The following is a 22,024-nucleotide window of genomic DNA, read 5'->3' on the forward strand; positions in this document are numbered from 1 at the left end:
TGTGTGAGTGCGGCACGCTTAGGCATAACAGCTTCTGACTAGGGAAGGCCATCACGCCCGAGAATAGTGGTTTTGAAAACATTTCTGCTGAATGGCAGGAGGGGCAGACACCCATTATCAATGTGGAGGAATTACATCGATGATAAGAGCAATGTTCAACATCCGATCAAGGAGTACGTACGCCTCATCGAGCTTTCGTAGCTTTTGTTAAGTGTATTCTTGGCGCATGACTTCATTCTTATTTCAGTGAGAGATGGAACGCTCGGGTGTAACACTACAGAATTTCGTGTCAGTGCTGAGCAGTGATTCCTATGGCCGAACCATGCCAGAGCCAGAATATTGCGCCAGAAGAGCAAATAAGAAAGCCAATGTATTTCATAAATTATAATTTGCGCCCGACAATAACTAATGTAGAGTAAGAGCCGCTAGGGCGCGTGACGTGAGAGAGGGAGAGCGAGATGTGTCAGAGTGGAATTCACGTGTGAACCACGAGCGAGAGCGTGCGAGCATTGTGCGAGCGAGTGAGATTTACCGTGACAGCGAGACAGGAGAGAGCGAGGAGTGATGTTGAGAATTGTTGAGAGCGTCTAAGCAGTTATCGCGTAGTTGATTGTAGTCATGGACAGCCGGTTCGCGATACCTTGGACTGTGGTCTTTGACGACCATGAATACAATTTGCCTGTAACCATACCACCTGCGTCGTCTTCGAAGAGACAAAAAAAAACACAACAAAAGCCTATTGATCATCACCGGGGAGACAAAGCGACGAAGTGTCGTTAAAGAAAATAGCTCCGGAATCATGTGTACGAGTGTGTGCCTAGTCGTGATCACGCCAAATTATTACGCCAGTTTGTTTTTATCAATAAAAGTGACTTCTCGTAAAGAATAAATAAGTGTTTGTGATACATTTTATTTCGCCTTTCCTTCCCGTTCCCTCGATCGTCGCGTATTTAGCCCTATTTAAAAGCCTCAGAGCACATGTTTATCAGCCTCGACTTCGCCCTATAGGGAGCAAAAAACTATGGTCTATAGACGCGTAGTAAGTAGTATTAAATTATTTTCATTACACTTACTATTTCAAATGTTTTACACCATGCTTTATGGTATAAAATTTCGTAGTAGGTGAAAACTAACATAAGAGCATTGTAAAGTTTAATTGATTTTTGGACTTTTTCGTGTGTGATAACTTTATAACGACTACCATATGCATTGATTATAATCGTCAATCGTTTAGTAAATTGTCGAATCCATAGAATACGACCTGGAATGATTGGAATATTGCGAGGTACAGGTGGATTCCATCTTTTTTCATTATATTCGTCTCTTATATCTTCAATTTCACTTTCAAGCATATTGAAGAGTTCTATATATTTACGATCAATCCAAAGTTGTTGGAAATTAAATTTCTGAAATCTAAAAAAAACACATTGACATGAATTAAACTATTTTTATATTAAAATATTAAATCCTATCATGAAAACAATATTGTTAAAAAATCTGTGCCAATTCGTTGAAAATGAAGCTACCCCTTAACCCATTAACGCGCAAAAGTGCAATTTTGTGCATGAATTTTCCGTTGTAAAAAAATTATAGATAAAGTTAAAATATTTTCTTGAAAATCCATACCCAGGGGTTTTCGGGTATGCTCTTTCAGTATCCGGTGTTATTTTTGCGACAAATAAACATTATCATCGTTTATTTTGCCATTAAAAACAAAAAACGTGATTTTTTGACTCAAAATTTTTTTTCAAAGTCGATTTTCTACCTTGCCTTGCCTTCGGAGGGTTCCCATAACACCAGAAATCGTGCACTTTTTCTCTGAACCTTCGAAAAATGCGCTGCCGCGATTTTTATCTTGCCCCTATATTTCTAAAATGGCGAATTTATACCGAGCAGCGGTATAAAAATTCACTCATTTTTTACTCAGAACCTATTTTACATGCGCTAAATATGAACTCAAAAGTACAATTTGGAGTGTAAAAACTTATTTGAAATCGTTTAGAGAATACGTGTGAATTTTTTCAGAATTTTTCAGACCACTTTGAAAATTTTGCAAAATACGACCATTTCCCGGCCTGTCGAAAAAATCCAAAATGTTCCAAAAAAAATCTGAAAAATTCTGAAAAAATTATTAAAAAATTCTAAAAAAAATTCACATGTATTCTTTGAACAAATTTGAACACTTTTCATTGTATGACTTTCTTTTATAAAGTCAATAATTTACAAATAAAAAATAAGGCAATTTTCATATCGCTGCTCGGTATAAATTCGCCATTTTAGAAATATAGGGGCAAGATAAAAATCGCGGCAGCGCATTTTTTGAAGGTTCAGAGAAAAAGTGCACGATTTCTGGTGTTATGGGAACCCTCCGAAGGCAAGGCAAGGTAGAAAATCGACTTTGAAAAAAAATTTTGAGTCAAAAAATCACGTTTTTTGTTTTTAATGGCAAAATAAACGATGATAATGTTTATTTATCGCAAAAATAACACCGGATACTGAAAGAGCATACCCAAAAACCCCTGGGTATGGATTTTCAAGAAAATATTTTAACTTTATCTATAATTTTTTTACAACGGAAAATTCATGCACAAAATTGCACTTTTGCGCGTTAATGGGTTAATAATAGTATATACGTGCAGAGCACGTGTAATTATCGGCTTTCTTTTTTCGCTTCATAGGTGTGTATACTATTTTAACCTATTAAGTCCGGGACGGACAGATTTCTGATACTTTTTTGAACAGTTGTACTTTTGCTAAAAATGGTGTTTAGAGAACTTGCGAGTAGTTCATTTTCGTACGAAAAAATGGACTTAAACGTTTATTTCCTATTTTTCTTATAGTAAACGTGTAAATTATCGAAAAATCTGACTGCCCCATGTAAAAGCTGAGAAAAAAACGCATAAAAACCATATTTTTATTTACTTTTCTAGTTGAATTACATTGTCATTTGTGCGAGTTGCGATTACAGCGAGTCACGAGTCGCGCGTTTGGGCGGCCGGATGGCCGAGCGCCAACTGACTATGTTTGCTCGTATCTCTCATAGAAATTATATGTATTACACTTTGAAAACAACTATTTTTTATGTAAAAAGGCCTCAGCTTTCCATTGAAACAATAAAAAACGCAAAAAATATAACGCATTTTGAGATATTCGAGTTTGAAAGTTTACTTGCATTTTCCGAGGTGATAACGGAAAATTCCGGGAATTGGACCTCACCATCGGAAAGCAGAGCAAATTTCCTATCGAAATGACTGGTAGGTTATTTTTTCTAGGTTCGTTTAGGTACTTTTAGAGCGAGTTAGAAATTGAGCAATTTCGCTCAAAAACGTTGTTGCAACAGGCGCTAGGAGTTTTGAGAAATTTCGCCTCATATATTTTCGTTTTCCAGTCGCCATTTTTTGTACTTAAAATCATATTTCACTAAGTGGAACCGTCATAACTTTAAGAGAAGGACCTATGGACGCTTTATTTGTACCGAAGACGCCAGGATTTAAAAGATTTTCATGTGAATATTCGAAAAAAAGAAAAAATTTTTTTTGGAAATCACGTTTTTTTTGGATGAAACCATCCATAACTTTTAATTTGTTCGTTATATCAAAAATCTGACACCGGATTCGAAAAGTTCATTAAATTTTGCGTTAAATATGCTTACTTGCAAGTTCTCCATACACCATTTTCAGCAAAAGTACAACGGTTCAAAAAAGTATCAAAAATGTGTCCGCCCCGGACTTAATGGATTAATGAATCCTTTAACAGCAAAAAGCATTATTCTGGGCTTTTTAGGGGGAGATAGAAAAGAAAGAACGTCAAGCATCCGAAGTCTGGGAAAGTTTAAAAAAAATACGAAAGTGGGTTATTAAAAATACCCACCGCATGTCAGAAGAGGAAGGTCATTGCTTCTACAAATAGACTAAAATGTAACCATTCTGGAACTACGATTATTACTACTATATATACTATTACTACTATTACGATTATACTACTACTACCAACGAAACTGGTTAGAAACATGCTTATGCACCACACACAAATATAAAAAAAAATCTACTTCCTATGCTCCCTTGCAATCCAATAATACAATGTAGTTAAGGAGATTCTTTCGACATATGTTGAAAAATAAGGTCTGTCCCATTCGATAGAATAAATCACGCTGAATCCAATGGTATATTTATTCATGTGACTTACGCTTCAAAATCTCGAGTTATTTTATCTTGAGTAGACATTCCCATTGGAAATAGTAAAAAAATCACTTTTAAAATTTTTTTTTAACCGAATGTCATTCATTCCGGACCTTTTGGTTATTGTTCCTTACATATGAAACTACAAAAAAAAATTTTTTATGGGACTAAAGACCCATTTTGTTGGCTGCAGACGGAATTTGCTGAAATCCGCGTTTTAGCTCTTGCCAACAATTGAGAGAAAACTATAAGTCCAATCCTCATGTTTCATAAGTCGTTTTAATCGTTACAACTTTCTCGAGAACATAAACCTCAAACAAGTTGATATTTTCAATTTTTACACTTTTGACATGAGTTTTTCTGAAAAAATGCTGTTTCCGAGGTGAATTCACCCTCATAAAAAAATTAGGAATGACTGCTTTAACTTTTTAGAGGTTTATGTTCTAGAGAAAGTTGTAACGATTAAAAAAAGATATAAAACATATGGATTGAACTTGTAATTTTTTCTTAATCGTTTGTAAGAGCTGAAAAAAAGTGGTTTTGAGAAAAACGCGTTCGAAGTTTTGTTCTGTACATATCGAGCACGCTAGACGCTTCGGGTAATCGGGCATAACTTTTTTTCCTTTATGAATTTCGTTCTAAAATTTTAACAGGGTATTTTTATGATGTTAAAGAATGTTTTAACGTACAAAAAAATTTTTCGTTTTTTTTCATTTTGAATGGGAACGTCCCCTTAAGGTAGTTTCCTCAAAAAAATGACCATCGATAAACGGTCTTGAAATTTTAACCACATATTATTGACAGTGCTTTTCATGTGTGAGAAATTTCAGGAAATTTAACCAAACCATTTCCGAAATATAACTAATCAAAGTTTGGTACTTTAACATAGGATCCCTATCCCTGTTTAAAAAAAATCGCTGGATTTCCAGTTGAAAAATCGAGCAGGATATGACTGGAAATCGAACTCGATTTGACTAGAAATCGAGCTGTATTTGACTGGAAATCTAGCTCGATTTTTGACTGGAAATCCAGCTCAATTTTCGATCTGAAATCTAGCTCGAGTTTTGAAAATCCAGCTCGAATTTTGGCCTTAAATCTAGTTTGATTTTTGATCTGAAATCGATCGATTTCCAGTCCAAAATCGAGCTAAATTTCTAGTCAAAAATCAAGCTAGATTTCAGTTTAAAAATCGAGCTGGATTTTGGATCGAAAATCGAACTGGATTTCCAGTAAAAAATCGAGCTAGATTTCTAGTCAAATACAGCTCGATTTCTAGTCGAATCGAGTTCGATTTCCAGTCCAATCCTGCTACATTTTCCAATTAGAAATCCAGCGATTTTTTTTAAACAGGGATGCTAGAGTGTCGAAAAGACGCTATTTTGTGTGATTATAAAAAAACGCATCGATTAAATGTTTTCAAAAACTAGGAGATGATTGTTCAGTATGTACTAAAACATAGCTCAAAAACTGGAAAAAATGGACCAAACAGTTTTTGAGAAAACTTACAGGTTAAAGAAAACTTAAAGGTTTTTAGGGTCATTTTAAACAAAAAAGTGCTCTTTCAAATTTTCTCTAAAATGTATTGTTAACGAGCTATAAACAATTCAAATTTAAACAATTTCAAGCAATGAATCTTTGCGATTTTTTATCTCAATAAGCATGAACTCTACGAAAAATTTTAAAAGAACAAAAAGTCTTAGAATTTGTCAATGAAAGCGTATGAATTTTTTCAGATTTTTTTTAGACATATTCCCAAATTTGTCGGTCAGGTCTGAGAGAACATCCTTAAAGTGTGAACTTTTTAACATAAGCTTTATGGGATGGTCACCGGGATCGAGGGTATGAGAGTATATAGAGTTGATAGAAAAAATCCTCTTCTTTAAGCCTGTGAATCTTAAAATTGGGCTTAAGCTTCTAAAAATCAAGATTTTTTGCGTCAAATAACGTTTTTGTGATATATCAGACTCAGTGAATGCCAAGCTGCGCACTGCGCACTGCGCATACATGATGTACAGTTCTATGCAAAAGTTTACTGTGGAAAAACATGAACTGAAACAGCCTCCTTAACCAAACCGATACTTTTGGATATGCCGATCGTTTGAATCACAAAAAAGCATAAGAACCCGGAAAGCAAAGATTAATCTTTGCGAAAGCAGCCGCACAGAGGGAAATTTCCAAAACATACCTGATCAAAGTTTCGTAAACAGTAAACGCGGGTTACCGCATTTTTCTAACAATTTCCTGAAACTTTCGTGATTTTAAGCTCCGATACTACTCAGATAGATTAATCTGAAGTCATTTATCATACTTGCGAAAAAAGGCCTTAAACGAAAAAATGCAAAGAACAAAAAAGTTTTGAAATTTGACAAAGAATTCATAAAATATTTTTCAAGCGTTTTGTTTCAAGAAATTGGTTTTCAGGGTCAGAATTAAGAAAAAAAATTCTAGTCTGGAATATTGAACTGATTTACCGAAAATAAAATTATTTAAATTTTCAATTATTTTATCTAAAGCCCTGAAGCACTCCAAAAATCTGAACAGATTCAATATGATTTGTTTTGTTGAAAAATAGCTCGATGATTTTTTCAGAATTTTAAGTTAAAAACAGCTTCAGAATCGGTAAAATAGAAAATAAAAAAAAACAGAAAAAAACGTCCATATGAGTTCTGAAGGCTATGAGCGACACACCAAAATTTCAGAAAAATCCGCGAACCAAGTCTGCAGGTTTATTAAAAAAAAAAACAAAAATCTTTATCTTACCTAGCTGTATTTCAGTAATTTTGGATTTTTAAAAATGCAAGTGGAAACAAGCAAAAAAGCTTAAAAAATTGAAAAAAATACGTTTTCAAGTCCCTTTTTTCCTTAACGTGCGAACAGGTCGTGTTAATATTATTTATAACTTCTTTTATTATGCACGCACGCTAGCAAGTAAAGTGTCATTGTATTCTGAAACATCAATCCTACCTCTCATGAAAAGATCAGGCCGATAGGGCTTTTCGGGTATACGAGATTGCGTAATGACTTAAAAAAAATAGTCCTGAAAGGCCCCATCACCAATCGGTCTGGTTTTTTCAGTAGAGAAAGGTTTTGGGTCGTAAAATCCAATGGTATCACTTTTTAGTTTGCGTGCCCAATTAAGAAAGTTACAAACAATATTAACACGACTTTTTCGCATTTTTTCGTGCTGAATTGAATGTTAAAATTTCACGATATTTATTCATATGAAATATCAAATATAAAAATTGTTATCAGATTCGCTTTGAAAAATAAATTCAAATCAAATTATTCGAAAAAAGTTTTAATAAAGAATAGTTCGGGTGACACAGAAAATTTAAAAAATGTACAGCTCAAAATTTATAGTACATAATTTAGATCAATTTTATCATAGAAAAATCATTGATAAATAAGATCAAAAGTCGAAATTATCATATTGCTGAGACTACAATTAGATAACGACTCATTTGCATGAGAATAACATTAAAAAAGAGAGCAAGGGACCACATCGAATAATAGTAGAATAGTAGTAGAAAAGGTTTGATGCAAAGGTATACATGAAAACCCCCAAAATAGTCTAATCTTTTTGGAGGACCATTACACACATTTTTCCTGATGTTTACCAATTTCATGATATTTTCTAATAATTGGTAATAAGTAAAACAATTGACTGTTCAATCCAATTTTTACAAACATCTGCCTATTTGCATGCCTGCCCTAGACCTTTTAACAAATCCTAAGCAAATTGATGCTTACTTGGCGTTGTTACGTAAATTAAATGAATTGCCACAAGCATTATCATTATTTTTGAATTAAAAAATTTCAACAGCCTTTAAGATCTTTATAATAATGTTTTCAAGTAAAACATATTCTATTTTAAACTTAATAAAAGATGCATAGTATTGTTTAAAAATTATTCATTGGGAACTATTGAAAATTGAAAAACTTTGTAGAAATCTGATGTGCAGATAAATGAGTTTTCAAAAAATGTTTTCAATTTTATATATTAATTACATAAATTAATTGATTATAAATCTTTGTTAAGAATATGTTAAACTGTGCTTGCATTTACAATTTAGGGCTCCTGACTACAGTATTTTTGAACAGAAACACTGACTAAATTTTAAATAGCAATGTACAACAATGGTACTGTTGAGAATCTTGATTTGTGTAAGTACTATAAAATTTTGAGGTACCATTACTTGAGATATTTATTTAATCAATGACTCCAATTGAGTCTGTTAAAAGGGACTTGGTTTATATAAGAATAAATATATACTCAAACAAACTATTTTTCAAAATTATTTTCTACTATAATTTCATTATAATATCTTAAACATTCATATACTTTTTTTGTTTTTTTATTACTTATATAAAAGATAAAGTATATGTGTCTTTGAATTTTTTAATTTTCAATTCTCAACACTTACTCATTAATTTATTTTTGCATAATTTAAATTATTTGTCAAATATTTATTACCTTCTAATAATGATGAGATTCTGATGTAATGTAGATTGTTTTGCAACTGAAAAGAAAAAGTTTCTCAACTCTGTTTGTGTCTCTAACACATTATTTTTAAATTCATCAAAATCAAGTTCAAAGGTAACTCTTCTAAAGTCCAATGGGTCGTATTCTTTAGATATCATATCTTGAAAAAAAGAAGTGAACTTTTGAGCAAAAACATGAATACCTTCTATTGTTGACCGATTCAAAATAGAGTAGCTCAAAGAAATATTAAGAATTTCAACAATCTAAATAAAATAAATTTAATTAAAAATTGTATTTTATGCTGATTTATACATTTCATATATTTACCTTTATTATTCTTTGAGTAAATGTATGGAATTTTCCAAAAATGTGAACTTCAGAAATACGTATTGTATTTTCATGAAAAACATTTTCCATTTTTTGCTTTATTGATGTATACAGATGATGGTAACTGTTATTTAACTGTACACATTCCTAGAAAAGAGCAATGTTGCAAGCATTTTGAATGTGATTAAAATTATAACATAAAATAATTAATTAAAAAATTTCCTATTTATACCTAATTATTAAATATATCAATTATTAGAATCAATATTTTTTACCTTGATTCTAGAAATCATTTCTGGAATTGGCACATCCCAAATGTTTGTAGTATTGTAGTCAGTTAAATATGATTTACAAGATATTATAATCTGATTGGTCATCTATTTAAAAACAATTATTTTCTATGTAGAAATTGCATAATTATATATGTAATTATGGATTTTACCTTGACAAACATTGATGTTAGTATATCATTCCTGTTGAAAAATCTTGAAGTTGAAAATATATTTTGCAATGAGTACATGAGGGATGGAAGATGAATCCCTATCCTTTTTGGATTTAATCTATACAAAGGATTGATGAAAATTTCAAGTACGTTTAAATATTTCATATTATCTTGAGCTAATATCTTAACAGCCAATATACGCTTCAGAATGATCTTCCACAACTAAAACATCATTAAATAAAGTATATAGTATTAAAAAAGTCAAATAATTTGAATGATCATAATTACTTACCTCTAATAATTTTGATTTATGCGTTTCCAGAAATTCAATATATGATTGAGTTTCAGAAGAATGAAATTGCTCATTTAAAAACGAAAATTTAATGAAAATTTTTCTCCAGTACAACGATTCTGTGGCAGGACCTGATAATTCAGTTTCTCTTCGTAACTGTTGACTAACAACAAGTTCCTAATTGAAAAAAAAAAATTTATGTTATTACATGCTACTTGGACGTACCAAGAAAGTATATGGATAGAATCTTACGTTTTCTAATTGTTTAATCCATTTTTTTACTGCTAATTCTATTTCCAAAACAATATCGTATTGACTAGTCTTGTTAGAGATAGAAGTAGAGGTCAAGGCAAGTTTGGCTCGAAGACTGTCATCATCATGCACAATATTATTTTGATCAATTACAGTTTTGGTGGCTGAAATAGTTAAAACAACATTTTTATAAAGCCCTGTGTAGGAACATTTTTTCATAAAAATTATCAATGGAAAACATTTATAGATGAATTAAGTTTTTACTCACAATCAATAAAACTGCAAAAATTTCGGAAATCTTTAATTAATATCAATTCTAATTCCGACATTGTTTTTATATCTTGTATTCTTTTTACACAAAGACGTTAAAGTCGGCATGCAAAAAACCGAATATGTAGGTTAATTTATCTTGTGCAGAAAATAACATTGATGATTGTCTTTTATTGTTAGGTATACAGTAAGACTTTGAAATTCACGATCACATAGATTCTCGAAATTTGCGTTCCATGTTCAGAAACGAATCGAACTATACCATATTCTGAAAGTTGTTTTGAAATTTCAAAACGATTTTAAAGGATTTTTCTTTATTTAACTTCAAAAATTAACATATATTTTTTACGTGCTTGATTATTTGCATGATTATTTGAATAGCTAACATAAGATTTTTATTATTTACCTTAAAATTTTGCCGACTCAAGTATTTTTGAAAAATATACTTTAAAATCATATGATAGCACTATTAGCTAAAACAAATCTGGTTATTATGATTGATTGCAACACTAATATAATCACTAATTAGTGTAGACAATTTTCAAAGATATCATCACTGGCTGGCTAAGATATCAGGGTGAAAAAATGAAAGGGTAAAAAGGCGTGCGACACTTATCATCTATGTCAGAAAATTGTTTGGTGATTATTTAACAAATCGAATAATATTTTCAGTTCTACTAGAAAATGTTTCTTGCAGCCAACCTAAAGCCTAAGTGAAATAATATTCACGAAGAAAAATCACCTTTGAAAATATTGTACTTGAAACAATTTCTGTTAAAATTTGGGTCTATAGTAACATAGAAAAGAATGTACTCGTAAACATTTTTGTATGTATTGAGAGGAGTATATTATTTTTTTCGAAAATTTTTGAATTTTTCTAATTTTCTCATTCAATTTTATATACTTCGTTTAATGTCCTTCAAAATATCAGCCTGATTTATTGAAACGAAGTTGACGTAAATATCAAGCTTTTAAATCGATTCCATCTATTCATTCACGATTGAGACTAGTTATTTTTAAACCACAATTTTTCGAAATAAGAAACGTAGCTCAAAAAATATTGAAACAATCCTTTTGAAATTTTGCATATTTCTTTGTCAATCCCTTAGTGAATGAATTAAATGAAAACATTTAACATCAATACCTAAAAAAATTAATAAACCAACGATGCCATTTCGACTTTTTAATATCATATTATATTAATATGTTACTTATCTCACCGGAATTTTCACAGCTTTCAGTAAATTTTCTTGTCGATTTTCTTTAATATGAAAAGTTTAAAATGAAAAATTCTCAAAATATTCTTGAGCTTATATACTTTCATTTGCATTTATAAGAATTAAGAATAGTATTATAATACACTTACAATAAAATTCTCATAAAAAAAGAAACAATAGTTGATAATTTACAATACTCCCCTTAATTAAATACCATGAAGTACTAAAAATATTAGGTAATCATAGAATTTTACTTCGTCACTTTATAATTTATAGACTAACAACTTAAATAAAATACAACGATTAAGAGTGTGTTTTTAAGCGCAGCCTTTACGAGACCAATTGTCAGCTAACTTGCAAATATAGTTTGATTTATAAATCACCGTGAAAAATTCGAATTATATATTGGAAAAATACTAAAAATTATTTGAAAATAAAAATGTTCAATCACGTGGATTAGAACTGATTATTTAATTAATGGAGACCAAAAATACTCTAATTTTTATATTCTTTGATCGAAAATTAAATTCTTAGCTGGAACTTTCAAAATATTCAAACTGTCATTCATAAAACTTATTGTACAATATGTTTCATGCATCGAATGGTACCAAATGAAAAGTTTGAAAAAATTGTTGAACCTTCGACTTCAATCTGGACGAGTAAAATGTTTTCTTCCGAACGATCTTCAACTGCCTGCAATAAAATTAACATTGAAAATCAAAAGAATCGTAGCATGATAAATGTAAATGATTCAGCATTCTATATCTAATTTTCCACAAAGAGGACCGCGAAAACTCTTTTTAACTGTGTCAGTGTGGGTTTTAGAAACGATGAAAATATCCGGAGAAATATTAATAAAATGAAGGGTTGATTTTCGTTTAATTTTACTGGATAGAGCAACATTATAGGCGGTTCCGTGGGAGGCTCCGCCCCGACAAGTGTGGTGCATTGGCAGAGCGTTGAGAATTCCCACCAATGCTACGATTCAAGCGTTTATAGAACGAGCAGAGGAAGGGCAAGCGCCGAGAGTTAGCATGAGAATACTGAAAATCGGTGGCCGGTCACCTTGCCTCTTGGTCGCAAACAGGTCGACGTTCGCCGAGCATCAGTTGTTTCTTGTTCATTGACGCGGTCGCACCGGCTACTCGCGTCATGTCTCTCTAAAATAATTCCCACCTTTTGGGGTTTTATGCATTTATTACGATTCGTTTATTAGTTTAGCATGTGATTGTGTACGGCATGCACCGAAGTCATTTGGTGAAAGTGAATTTTTAAGTTATAACTCAAGTGCTCAGTGCTCTCCACAGGCACTATAAGAATTGGTAATTAATCATGCATCAAAATAAGGATTCAATGAATCTCATAACTGACGATCAGTTTTTATTGAGATGACCACTAAATAAAAACGTGTTGTGATAATTGTACATTCAGTGACCTAAACTAAAAACAGTGAATAGTCATTTCAATTTTTAAATAAATTTAACTACAAATATTATTTTAAGGTGAGTTAAAATATTGAATTCGTGAATACATAGTTAGTCTTATTACTGATCATTTTTACACAATGTAAGTTAGCAAACTCTTGATAACCTCTTGAATCATTTTAGATTCTGAAAAACATAATATTATTCATATATTTTCCAAACAATTTTTCATTTAATAAGTAGATTTTAGAATTGCAATGAAAAATGTATTTTAAAACATCTGTTCATGCTACTTTTCATACGAAAATCAACTTTTATCTTGTGCAATCGTCACGCTGGAAATAATAAAATTATAATTTACATTATTAACATTATTATGATATACAGTATTGTTTTTATTATAACATATTATTGACATTATTGTGGGAGAAGTGGTGAGTAATCACTTTTAATTGTAGAGGGGGCTTGGTGGCCTGCCAAAAAATGCTCCAGCGAAGAGCACCATCTCATACAGCATCTGACGATTGTATCGAATTTTTACCCAACTGAACACTAAATAAACCGCGCTCACCCTATTTTTTCCTCTGAATGGGAACCCCATTGACGTATGAATGATATGTGGTCAGCCATGAGCATTTCGATTTTCTCGCAGTAGCTTTATAAATCATGGAACAAACTTTATGAGACTTGTTTAAACATTTAGAACTATTTTGTTTCTATTCAAACGATTTAGATCAAGGCTATCAGAATTTTCCACAACTTAAAGTTTTCCAGATTTTTAACAATAATAATCTCCGATATGAGTGTCTAAAAGTCTCCAGTTTTCCAATTTAGTGCCATCCACCTGTGGTATTAAAAAAACTTGCATCCCATCTTATTAGTGCCCGTACAATACGCAGTCTTGCATCGATATCTATAAATACATAATCAAAATTAGTCCTGTCTTATCAGGAATGTCCCCAAAATCACGGTTAATTGAAGCTTTCAAATCAATTATGAGTCTTTTTGTCCTTTCATTGGATTTTTTATGTTTGCTCCTTTATAGTCTGTAATCGTTTCCTTGCAATCAAATTTACTATTCTTAACTTAACTCTGTATTACAATCAACATTACCATCATTACTATGATTATTAGAATCAATTTTAATTATTTATAATGATGACAAAATTATTTTAAAAACAATTGTCATAGACTATCTCTCAAAAATAAATAAAAAACAATCAAATTTTCTTCTCCTTCGCGTAAAAATTTTACTTTAAAAATAAAAACTGTAGACTAGACTTTTTATGGTCTTTTACTGGCTTTAACACGATTAAAAATTATTTACAATGAATATATGGGTTACTTAAACAACTCAAAAATCAATCAATGATTCATCATTATAGTATCGATCAGACTCAAACAAAATCTAAGTCATAAAGTTCAAGTTGACGGATCAACAAATGTTATTCAATTTTTGGAAAAAAATGTTTCTCTCTTTTTCCATAACGTTGTTAAAATCCGAAAATGTTTATTTTTTACACAGATACAACCATTTATGTGAACCTTTTTTGTATACTTTGCGTGTTAAATTTTTTCTACTTTTTTCTAGCGTTTTACGTTTTTCAAAATTGCACCTCACTTTTCGTAACTTTCAGAGCGAACTGGGGAAGCTACTGCACCAGGGTCACCTAAATTTCTTCAGAACACGAATGGTTATGACCAGGATGTCGGGCAAGGTGATTGGACCCGTAGTGTACTCTGCATTCACTAAAGCATCATTTTTTTTAATTTAAGTTGTTTTTTTTTTGTTATCTCCGTCATGAATCTTCTGATTGAAAGCTACCTGTGGCTCCAATCACCTCGTCCAAGGTCCTGGCTATAATCATTCATGTTTTGAAGAAGTGTATGCGACCCTGGTGCTGTAGCTGCAAAAATGCAAAAGACAAAAAATGTAACACCAAAGTATAAGATAAAGGCTCCCCGAAATTGCTGTATCTCAATATCAAATCATTTTTTTTGAAATTTTAAAACATTTTATGGAAAGAGAAAGAAAAATTCTTTAAATAAATTTCTTTTTTTTTTGTTAAGCTCCCTTAAAGTTTTTAACCCTTAGAAATAAAATCTACATTAGTTATTCAAATGCGTCATGAAAAATATTAATTACTAAAAAGATTATTATAATCAAATCAATAAATCTTTATCGTGTAACTAATAAATAAGTAGCTCTTTGTTATGCACATGTACATTCGTTATCATTTATTTTATAGTCACGAATTATCTTTTTGTAATTATAGTAGAGTACCTTGTATTTTTTGCCTTTAAAGAAATTTTTATACATTGAATGTTTGATTGAAACAAAATTATTGTTCCAGTTAGCATAGAAGTTGTTATTGGATAATTGACAAAACATTATAATTTCAATGGAACTGAAAAGGCGTAAGAAAAATTCATTTGAAAGTTACAATCAACTGTTATGTTAGATATAGACGAATACAAGTTAAACATAAATCTCAAAATTGTACCCATTCCAGGGTGTGAAATAATTTTTTTTATTCAATTCAAAAATAAACTTTTTGTAAAAAACATATCTATTCTAAATGTATCTGTGAGTTTCAGTGCTAATTTAATTATATGAACGAGAGAACCCCAAAGAAAAACGTTTTTTTATTAAATTTTGTTATATCAAAAAATAAAGCTTTCAAAGATGGTATTTTCATATCCTGATAAAGAGCTGACCTGCATGTAACTCGTATAATGGCGTAACTAATTATTCGTTTTTTTTCAATTCAACACAAAACTGTGATAAGTATGCAATGAGATTCTCGTGAGACTCACTCTATCTGACTTATTTTACCAATTTTCAACTCGACATGAAACTTACTCAGGAGTGGAGTGAGTTTCATCTGAAGCTGTTTCGCCAGAATTGAAAACAATGAGGTTCATTGGTAACTTGAAAGTTTAAAAAATGGAAATTTTTATTTTACTGCTCCTTTGATTTAGAAATACCCAAAGTATTAACCTACTATGATGAGCACGAATTTTATAATACATCGTGCTGTAAAGAATTACTGGTTATCCTGATAGGGTGGTAATAGTAATTTTCGATACAAGTGCCATAAGTAACACTTTTTGGCACGGCGTAGTTTAGGGCCCGAGCGCAGCGAGGGTCCTAATAGCTGGGCCGAAAAGTGTCCCCTATGGCCCGAGTATCGAACAACGTTTTATAGTACTGTGCAAAGTTCACATTTATGCCCCCTTTTCCGATGCATAAGTCGCACTTTCTGGTAGCGCGAAGTGAGGTTAGCGCACGAGCGTATGCGAGTGTGATGCGAACGCAGCGGTGCCAGAATGTGCGACTTATGCCACCGAAAAGCGTGCCATAGATGTGAACTTATGCCACGCAGTGCTATAATAGTTCATTACGCCACTGGAACCATATGTCGTCGATTATTTTCGGAAATTACCAGTTTTCTTTACGCTTCGAATAAAATGAATAAAAAATATGCCAGAAAAATTTTAAAAAACCTTTTATAAATTAAATAACTAGTATGCAACCCGTGCCCAGCTTTTTGCGCACAGTGGGCGGAAAAAACCCACTCGTACCGGCTGGCCGACACTCGTGTCTTTTTCCGCTCACTCGTGCCCAAAACGCCTTTTGGGCAATTGTTGCATAAATAACTATTTCAATCTTGCACTCTTGTATAACTTCCCGACTCAATAAAGCAATTTACTGATATGCGTCGAGTTGGCACCTACTTTTTTGAAACCAGACTCCTATAATACAAATAGGAGTTTGATTTGGTTCCTGCCCTCTGTTAGATAATTTTCTCTATAACCCGTACCGTCACTTGATTAACATACTTGGCTATGCTAGTAATGTTTTGAGGGTGAAAAATACGAAAAATTTAATGTCAAATAAGTTCATCAATTGACCTTATGTTGGAATTAATATGCAAAAACATATTTTCTCGCAATCCTAACTCTAATTTTTATATTTCTTTATTGGACCAAAATATAAAGATTTGGGTTCCATGCGTTACTTCTTACAAGATGCCTTATTACAATATAAACTATTGAAATTACGAAATATAAGATTTACTATTCTCTCGTTTTAATAGAGGTGACTCCATTTGCGTTTGTGCCTGCCTATTTTATTATTTAATTTGTTAAATTTATTAAATAGTTTGGAATGATGTTTTGCAGATGAATCAACAATGCAAAGTTTGTGGTGAACCAGCAGCAGGATTTCATTTCGGAGCTTTTACCTGCGAAGGTTGTAAGGTAAAAAAACTATAATTATATAATCTACTGACTGATTTACACAAGATGCGTGCGTCCTCTTTAGAAGAAAAATAATCCATAGATATAAACTTTTAAAGATAAAAGCGGGATGGATTAAATTTAATTTTTCAGCTCTTTTACTATATTATTCTAATTTTGGAGAGGGGAGAGGGAAAGGGGAGGGGAAGTCACGCGAAATTAATTTTTTACCAGTCTAACTTAAAATATGCAACTTTGCCGCTAATTTTAGGCTTTCTCTGAAAAAAATAGTACTATCAACTGGGGTAAATATGGCTCTCCCGTTTTTCTAAAGAAAGTACATAACCGCACCCATTCAGGAATATACTATTTTCATGCTACCCCAGCTGAAATGAACTGCCTTCAGCCTTGCAGCCAAAACGAAAAAGCTAATTTTTACTGAGGGATTAATGAAATAGTACATTACGCACCGGGAGCGTAGCAAGGGTATACTTTTCTTCACAGCGTATAAAAATTCGCTTTTAAGATCACCTACCGTGTAGGAAAGTTGCACTTTCTCCACGCAGTGATGAAAAATAGTAAACGCACCTTTGAAGCGAAAAAATAAAGCCTCTGAGCTTTTATTAGCCTCACCTCTGCCTCGGCCAATATTTACTCGTGCTTTGAGGCTTTTCGATCCTTCAGTCTCTAACACGTAATCTATTTTAAATCGACGTAATATTGATACAAAAGCCTTTTATATAACCCGCGTTGAAATCTGTATTATTAATCTCAACCTGGAAAGAAGTAAAGTTTTCAATATTCCAAATAAGTACATATTTTGCGATATTTCAATTCTTTGTGTCCATAATTCGCATTGATTGGAATAATTTATGCGAAAAATTGTATACATGAAAGATTCAAAGTATTATTTTTATCCCATATTAAAAAAATTGTTTAAAGAGACCATCATCTAGAAATTTCATCTCACCGTTTTCAAAAAATTATGAATTTTCCATTTATATTTTATGTGAAAGTAATAGTTATAGTCTATTTTGCGTTGCCTCTATTGTGCGATGTCATCATGAGCGATGATGACACAGGACAGGGCTGGAAAGTATCTACAAATGAGACATCGATTATATGTTGCATTTTTAGGCCTCGTAGCCATCGAAAATAATATACTTAAACACTGAGAGTAATGCATTCTTATATTCTCACAAGAGTATTACGATGCATTGTTATATCGTTGGTGACTCCAAAAAAATAATCCTTAAAAGCGGGCGACGAAAAAAATCCATTTCAGAATAAGTGATTTTGAACAAAATTTACTCATTACTTTTACAAAAAATTTTTCTGAATTGGCATTTTCTTTGTAGCATATTTTGCGACAGTATTTAATCCACTTTTGTGAATGCGTCTTATGTTGCGACGAACAATTTTTGTGATTAAATTCACGTCGATTATTGAAACAATTCTAATTACATAGTCCATAAACATGTTTTAAAACTGCCCTCTCCAAAAAATATTGTAAATATTTTATTGAAAAATCATTGCGAATTTCTTCACTGTAGGATTTTCAGATAAACATTTAAGGCCAAAAAATAGATTTCGAAAACGCACATCTTTAAAAAACTAATCATCACGTTTAAATATAAACTTTTCACTGTATGAAAGAATAAATATTTGATTTTGGAATTTTAGCTTTAGGGTTTTCTGATAAACAGTCACTATAATTTCTTTGGCATAAATAACTGATAGCTTTTCACACGAATACAATGGATTTATTTTGAATTTTGAGGTTGAACAATAACAATTTGAAAATGTGCATTTTTGTTACAGTCTTTTTTCGGGAGAACATACAACAACCTTGGAAGCATTTCGGAATGTAAAAATGGTGGCATATGTGTTATTAATAAAAAAAACCGCACCGCATGTAAGGCTTGTCGTTTGAGAAAGTGTCTTATGGTCGGTATGTCCAAATCGGGTTCAAGATACGGACGCCGTTCTAATTGGTTTAAAATTCACTGCCTACTACAAGAACAATCGAATAATAGTCAATCGACGAGTAATCTAAATACGGGGCCATTCAACGCCAACTTTCTGCCGAGCTACCTTCCAGGTTTGCAGTCACCAACACAGCAATGTTTACTTTACGGTGGAGGCAAAGAGAGCTCTGAGCAAAGTTCACAAAGTCAAGAAGAGCAAGCGTTACAGTCTCATTTATTTCATATTGCAATGATACAGAAGCAAAGTCAACAGCAAAATTGTGAATCAATTAAAGTGCAGGCACCCGAGGAACTTACTCTTCAAAACCAACTCAAACTTTTAGGTTGGCAAAAAGAAGAAGATCGACCAGTCGGACCATTGATCAATACTTCACATCACAATAGCAATAGTACACCACCTTCAAGTATGTCTTACAAGGAATTCGTAACAAGTACAAGTGTTTTTTCTTTGTCGGGTGCGAATTTTGGACAAAGTGAATCGCCTCTCGAGATATTTAGACCTTTACCATTTTTGCCAGTATATAAACGTGCTACGGAAACACCCAGTGACAGTGGAGCTTCTTCGGCCGAAAGCGAAGAACAAGATAGTAAAGCTAAAACAACCGATAGACAAATTCGTGAACATGATAATACTTCGGAACCGAGATCTGCATTTCCCCCCAGGAAAATAAATGCCACTGTGACTTTAACGACTTCTGAATTTTTAACACAACACGATCGAGAATTCGTATACCCGTTGTCCGAATTGGTGACCCCAGCAACTAAGCATCACTCGCTTCGAGGTGGAGACCTGATACCTGCATCGCCAAATCCAGGTGGTCTCGCTGTAGAGCAAGTTGAGCCTATTGATTTAAGTGTTCGACCGCTCAAGCCTTGCCATGGATCTAGTAAACCTGAAATCAATGAGAAAACTAATGCTGAAGTCCGAAACAATTCCAGTCCTAATGATCTTGAACTCGATAGTGAAACTATTGCTAATAGTGATTCTGTCACAGTCAAAAGTAATCCACTTGACCTCAGTCTTGACATAAAAAGACCAACGAAAGTGTCTCTTTGAAAAATTGATCACTGTTTCAACCAAAAACTCAAATCACTAAACACCATTCAGAATTGATTGTTTTATAAAATATTTAGAAAAAAGGGTGGTCTATAATTTTTCAGGTCCTTTCAAGGTATTACAAAACATCGAGATACATACAATTGTTTTTCGATGAACTCTCCGAATCCTGCACTTCTTAGAATATTTTTTTTAATTTATGAAAATCTTTCATAGGAGATTTACATTCAATTGTCTTTTCATTAAAAAAGTATTAACTCACGTTATCGACAAATTACAACTTGAAGAGTCTGGAAAATTTAGGCTGGAAAACGTTGTGGAATTAAAAATATTATTTCCATGGCGTCCCTTTAAATACCAAATTACGATTTGATATTATCGTAATTAATATTGGATTAATAATTAAAAATTGAAACATACCAAGATTAAAGTTTGAGTTTATACATAAAATGTAGCCAAGAATAGAATCTGCTACCGTAATTAGTCACAGAATCTACGAAAGCATGTTGATAAGTACCCTTGTTCATATATGACTGTCAAAAAATAACGTAGAAAGATTGAAAGGACATTAGAAGCGCCAAAAAAGTACCATTAAATACACATTTTTATGACAAGAGTGTAAACAAAATTACTTGATCAAGTTCGAACAATCCTTTCGTCTTAAATTGGCTTTACATCATAAAGCTATGCTAAATTAGTTTTCAATTAGAACACATGTGGTGATAGCGTGCAATTGAACTGTCAATGTGAAAAGCTCTGATTAAACTTTTTATTTCAAATTTCATTACATCATCATTTATTAATTTTCTAATCGATCTAATAATCTTTGAAAGGCTAAACACCTTTTGGTAAAGTCAAGTACATTTTTAATTTATGCGATACTGTTAGCTATAAATATTATTATTTATAAAAATCATAATATTTCAACAACTTAAACGCTGCAACTAGTTATCATAATTATTGCATGAGTAAAAAATTATTATTGGGATTGGTGCAATAATTTTATTCCAATGAAATTTCAATTTTATTCGGTTTTCTTAATACAACAGAAATATTAGTATATTGCACTATATATCTTTATGGTACTGAATGTTATAATCATCACAAAAAGTTAGTTTACTGTTGTTAAAAATTAAATTCTCTTTGTATTTTCCAAATTTTTAATTATTGATCAATATAATATTCGTTAGAAGAAGAAATCATTTCAAAATAGTTAAACATCATTGATTTATTTTATTTTATGGTGATTCGAACGTGAAAAAGGGCGTAAGTGAGTTCACTTGTATTATATTCATTTACAACTTCATGCTTTAAAGGGCTAATAGGCATCATTAATCGAAACTATTTTTATTCAATTTTTGGAAAGAATTTTACTCTATGAACATTGCATTTTTTTTTAAATTAAAAATTTTGATTTTTAACTTTGGTGCCATCAATTTTTTTAGTCTTTTTGTTATGCTTTTCGGATTTAATTTTTTTTCTTTCGCGTTTCCTGGTGAGTCGTGTTTTTGATCGTAACTTTCAGAGCATACCGATTGAGTGACAGCGCCCAGATAGCGTACATGTTTTCAGTAAATCAATGTTTCCATACGCAAACCTCAGACGAACCGATCGTGTTCATAGCTTGTCCTGCACAAACACTTAAGCACTTTTTTCGCCTTACGTTACTTTTCGCAAGTACTATTTGTTATATATAACTACTCGTTAAAAGCGTCCTAATAATCCGATTACCCCCGATTGGTGTTCTAAAGAAGTTACATTACTTGGGAAAAACATTAGAGTTTTAACAAATGCAATGGAAAGGGAAAGAAAAATTTTCTCCAAAAATCCAAATGTGCCTATGAGACCTTGA

The 22,024-nt window shown here is 31.9% G+C and overlaps 1 protein-coding gene across 1 annotated transcript; it reads left to right on the top strand.

Moving 5' to 3' along the window:
- The first annotated feature begins 12,887 nt into the window (after positions 1 to 12,887).
- Positions 12,888 to 21,108, top strand: LOC106651528 (zygotic gap protein knirps-like). Its single transcript, XM_014370056.2, has 3 exons — positions 12,888 to 12,963; positions 17,071 to 17,148; positions 18,949 to 21,108. Exons 2-3 carry the CDS (start codon positions 17,071 to 17,073, stop codon positions 20,170 to 20,172), a joined length of 1,302 nt encoding a protein of 433 aa, XP_014225542.1. The 5' UTR covers positions 12,888 to 12,963; the 3' UTR covers positions 20,173 to 21,108.
- Positions 21,109 to 22,024: the final 916 nt, after the last annotated feature.

Source organism: Trichogramma pretiosum, unplaced genomic scaffold, assembly GCF_000599845.2.
Source record: "Trichogramma pretiosum strain Unisexual culture from Peru unplaced genomic scaffold, Tpre_2.0 scaffold9, whole genome shotgun sequence".
NCBI classification, from domain to species: Eukaryota; Metazoa; Arthropoda; class Insecta; order Hymenoptera; family Trichogrammatidae; genus Trichogramma; species Trichogramma pretiosum.

Bases quoted from the DNA above. Each gene is read 5' to 3' on its own strand.
- LOC106651528 (XM_014370056.2), top strand. From the start codon at position 17,071: ATGAATCAACAATGCAAAGTTTGTGGTGAACCAGCAGCAGGATTTCAT. The intron at 17,149-18,948 runs GTAAAAAAACTA...TTTTTGTTACAG, and splicing joins TTACCTGCGAAGGTTGTAAG to TCTTTTTTCGGGAGAACATA.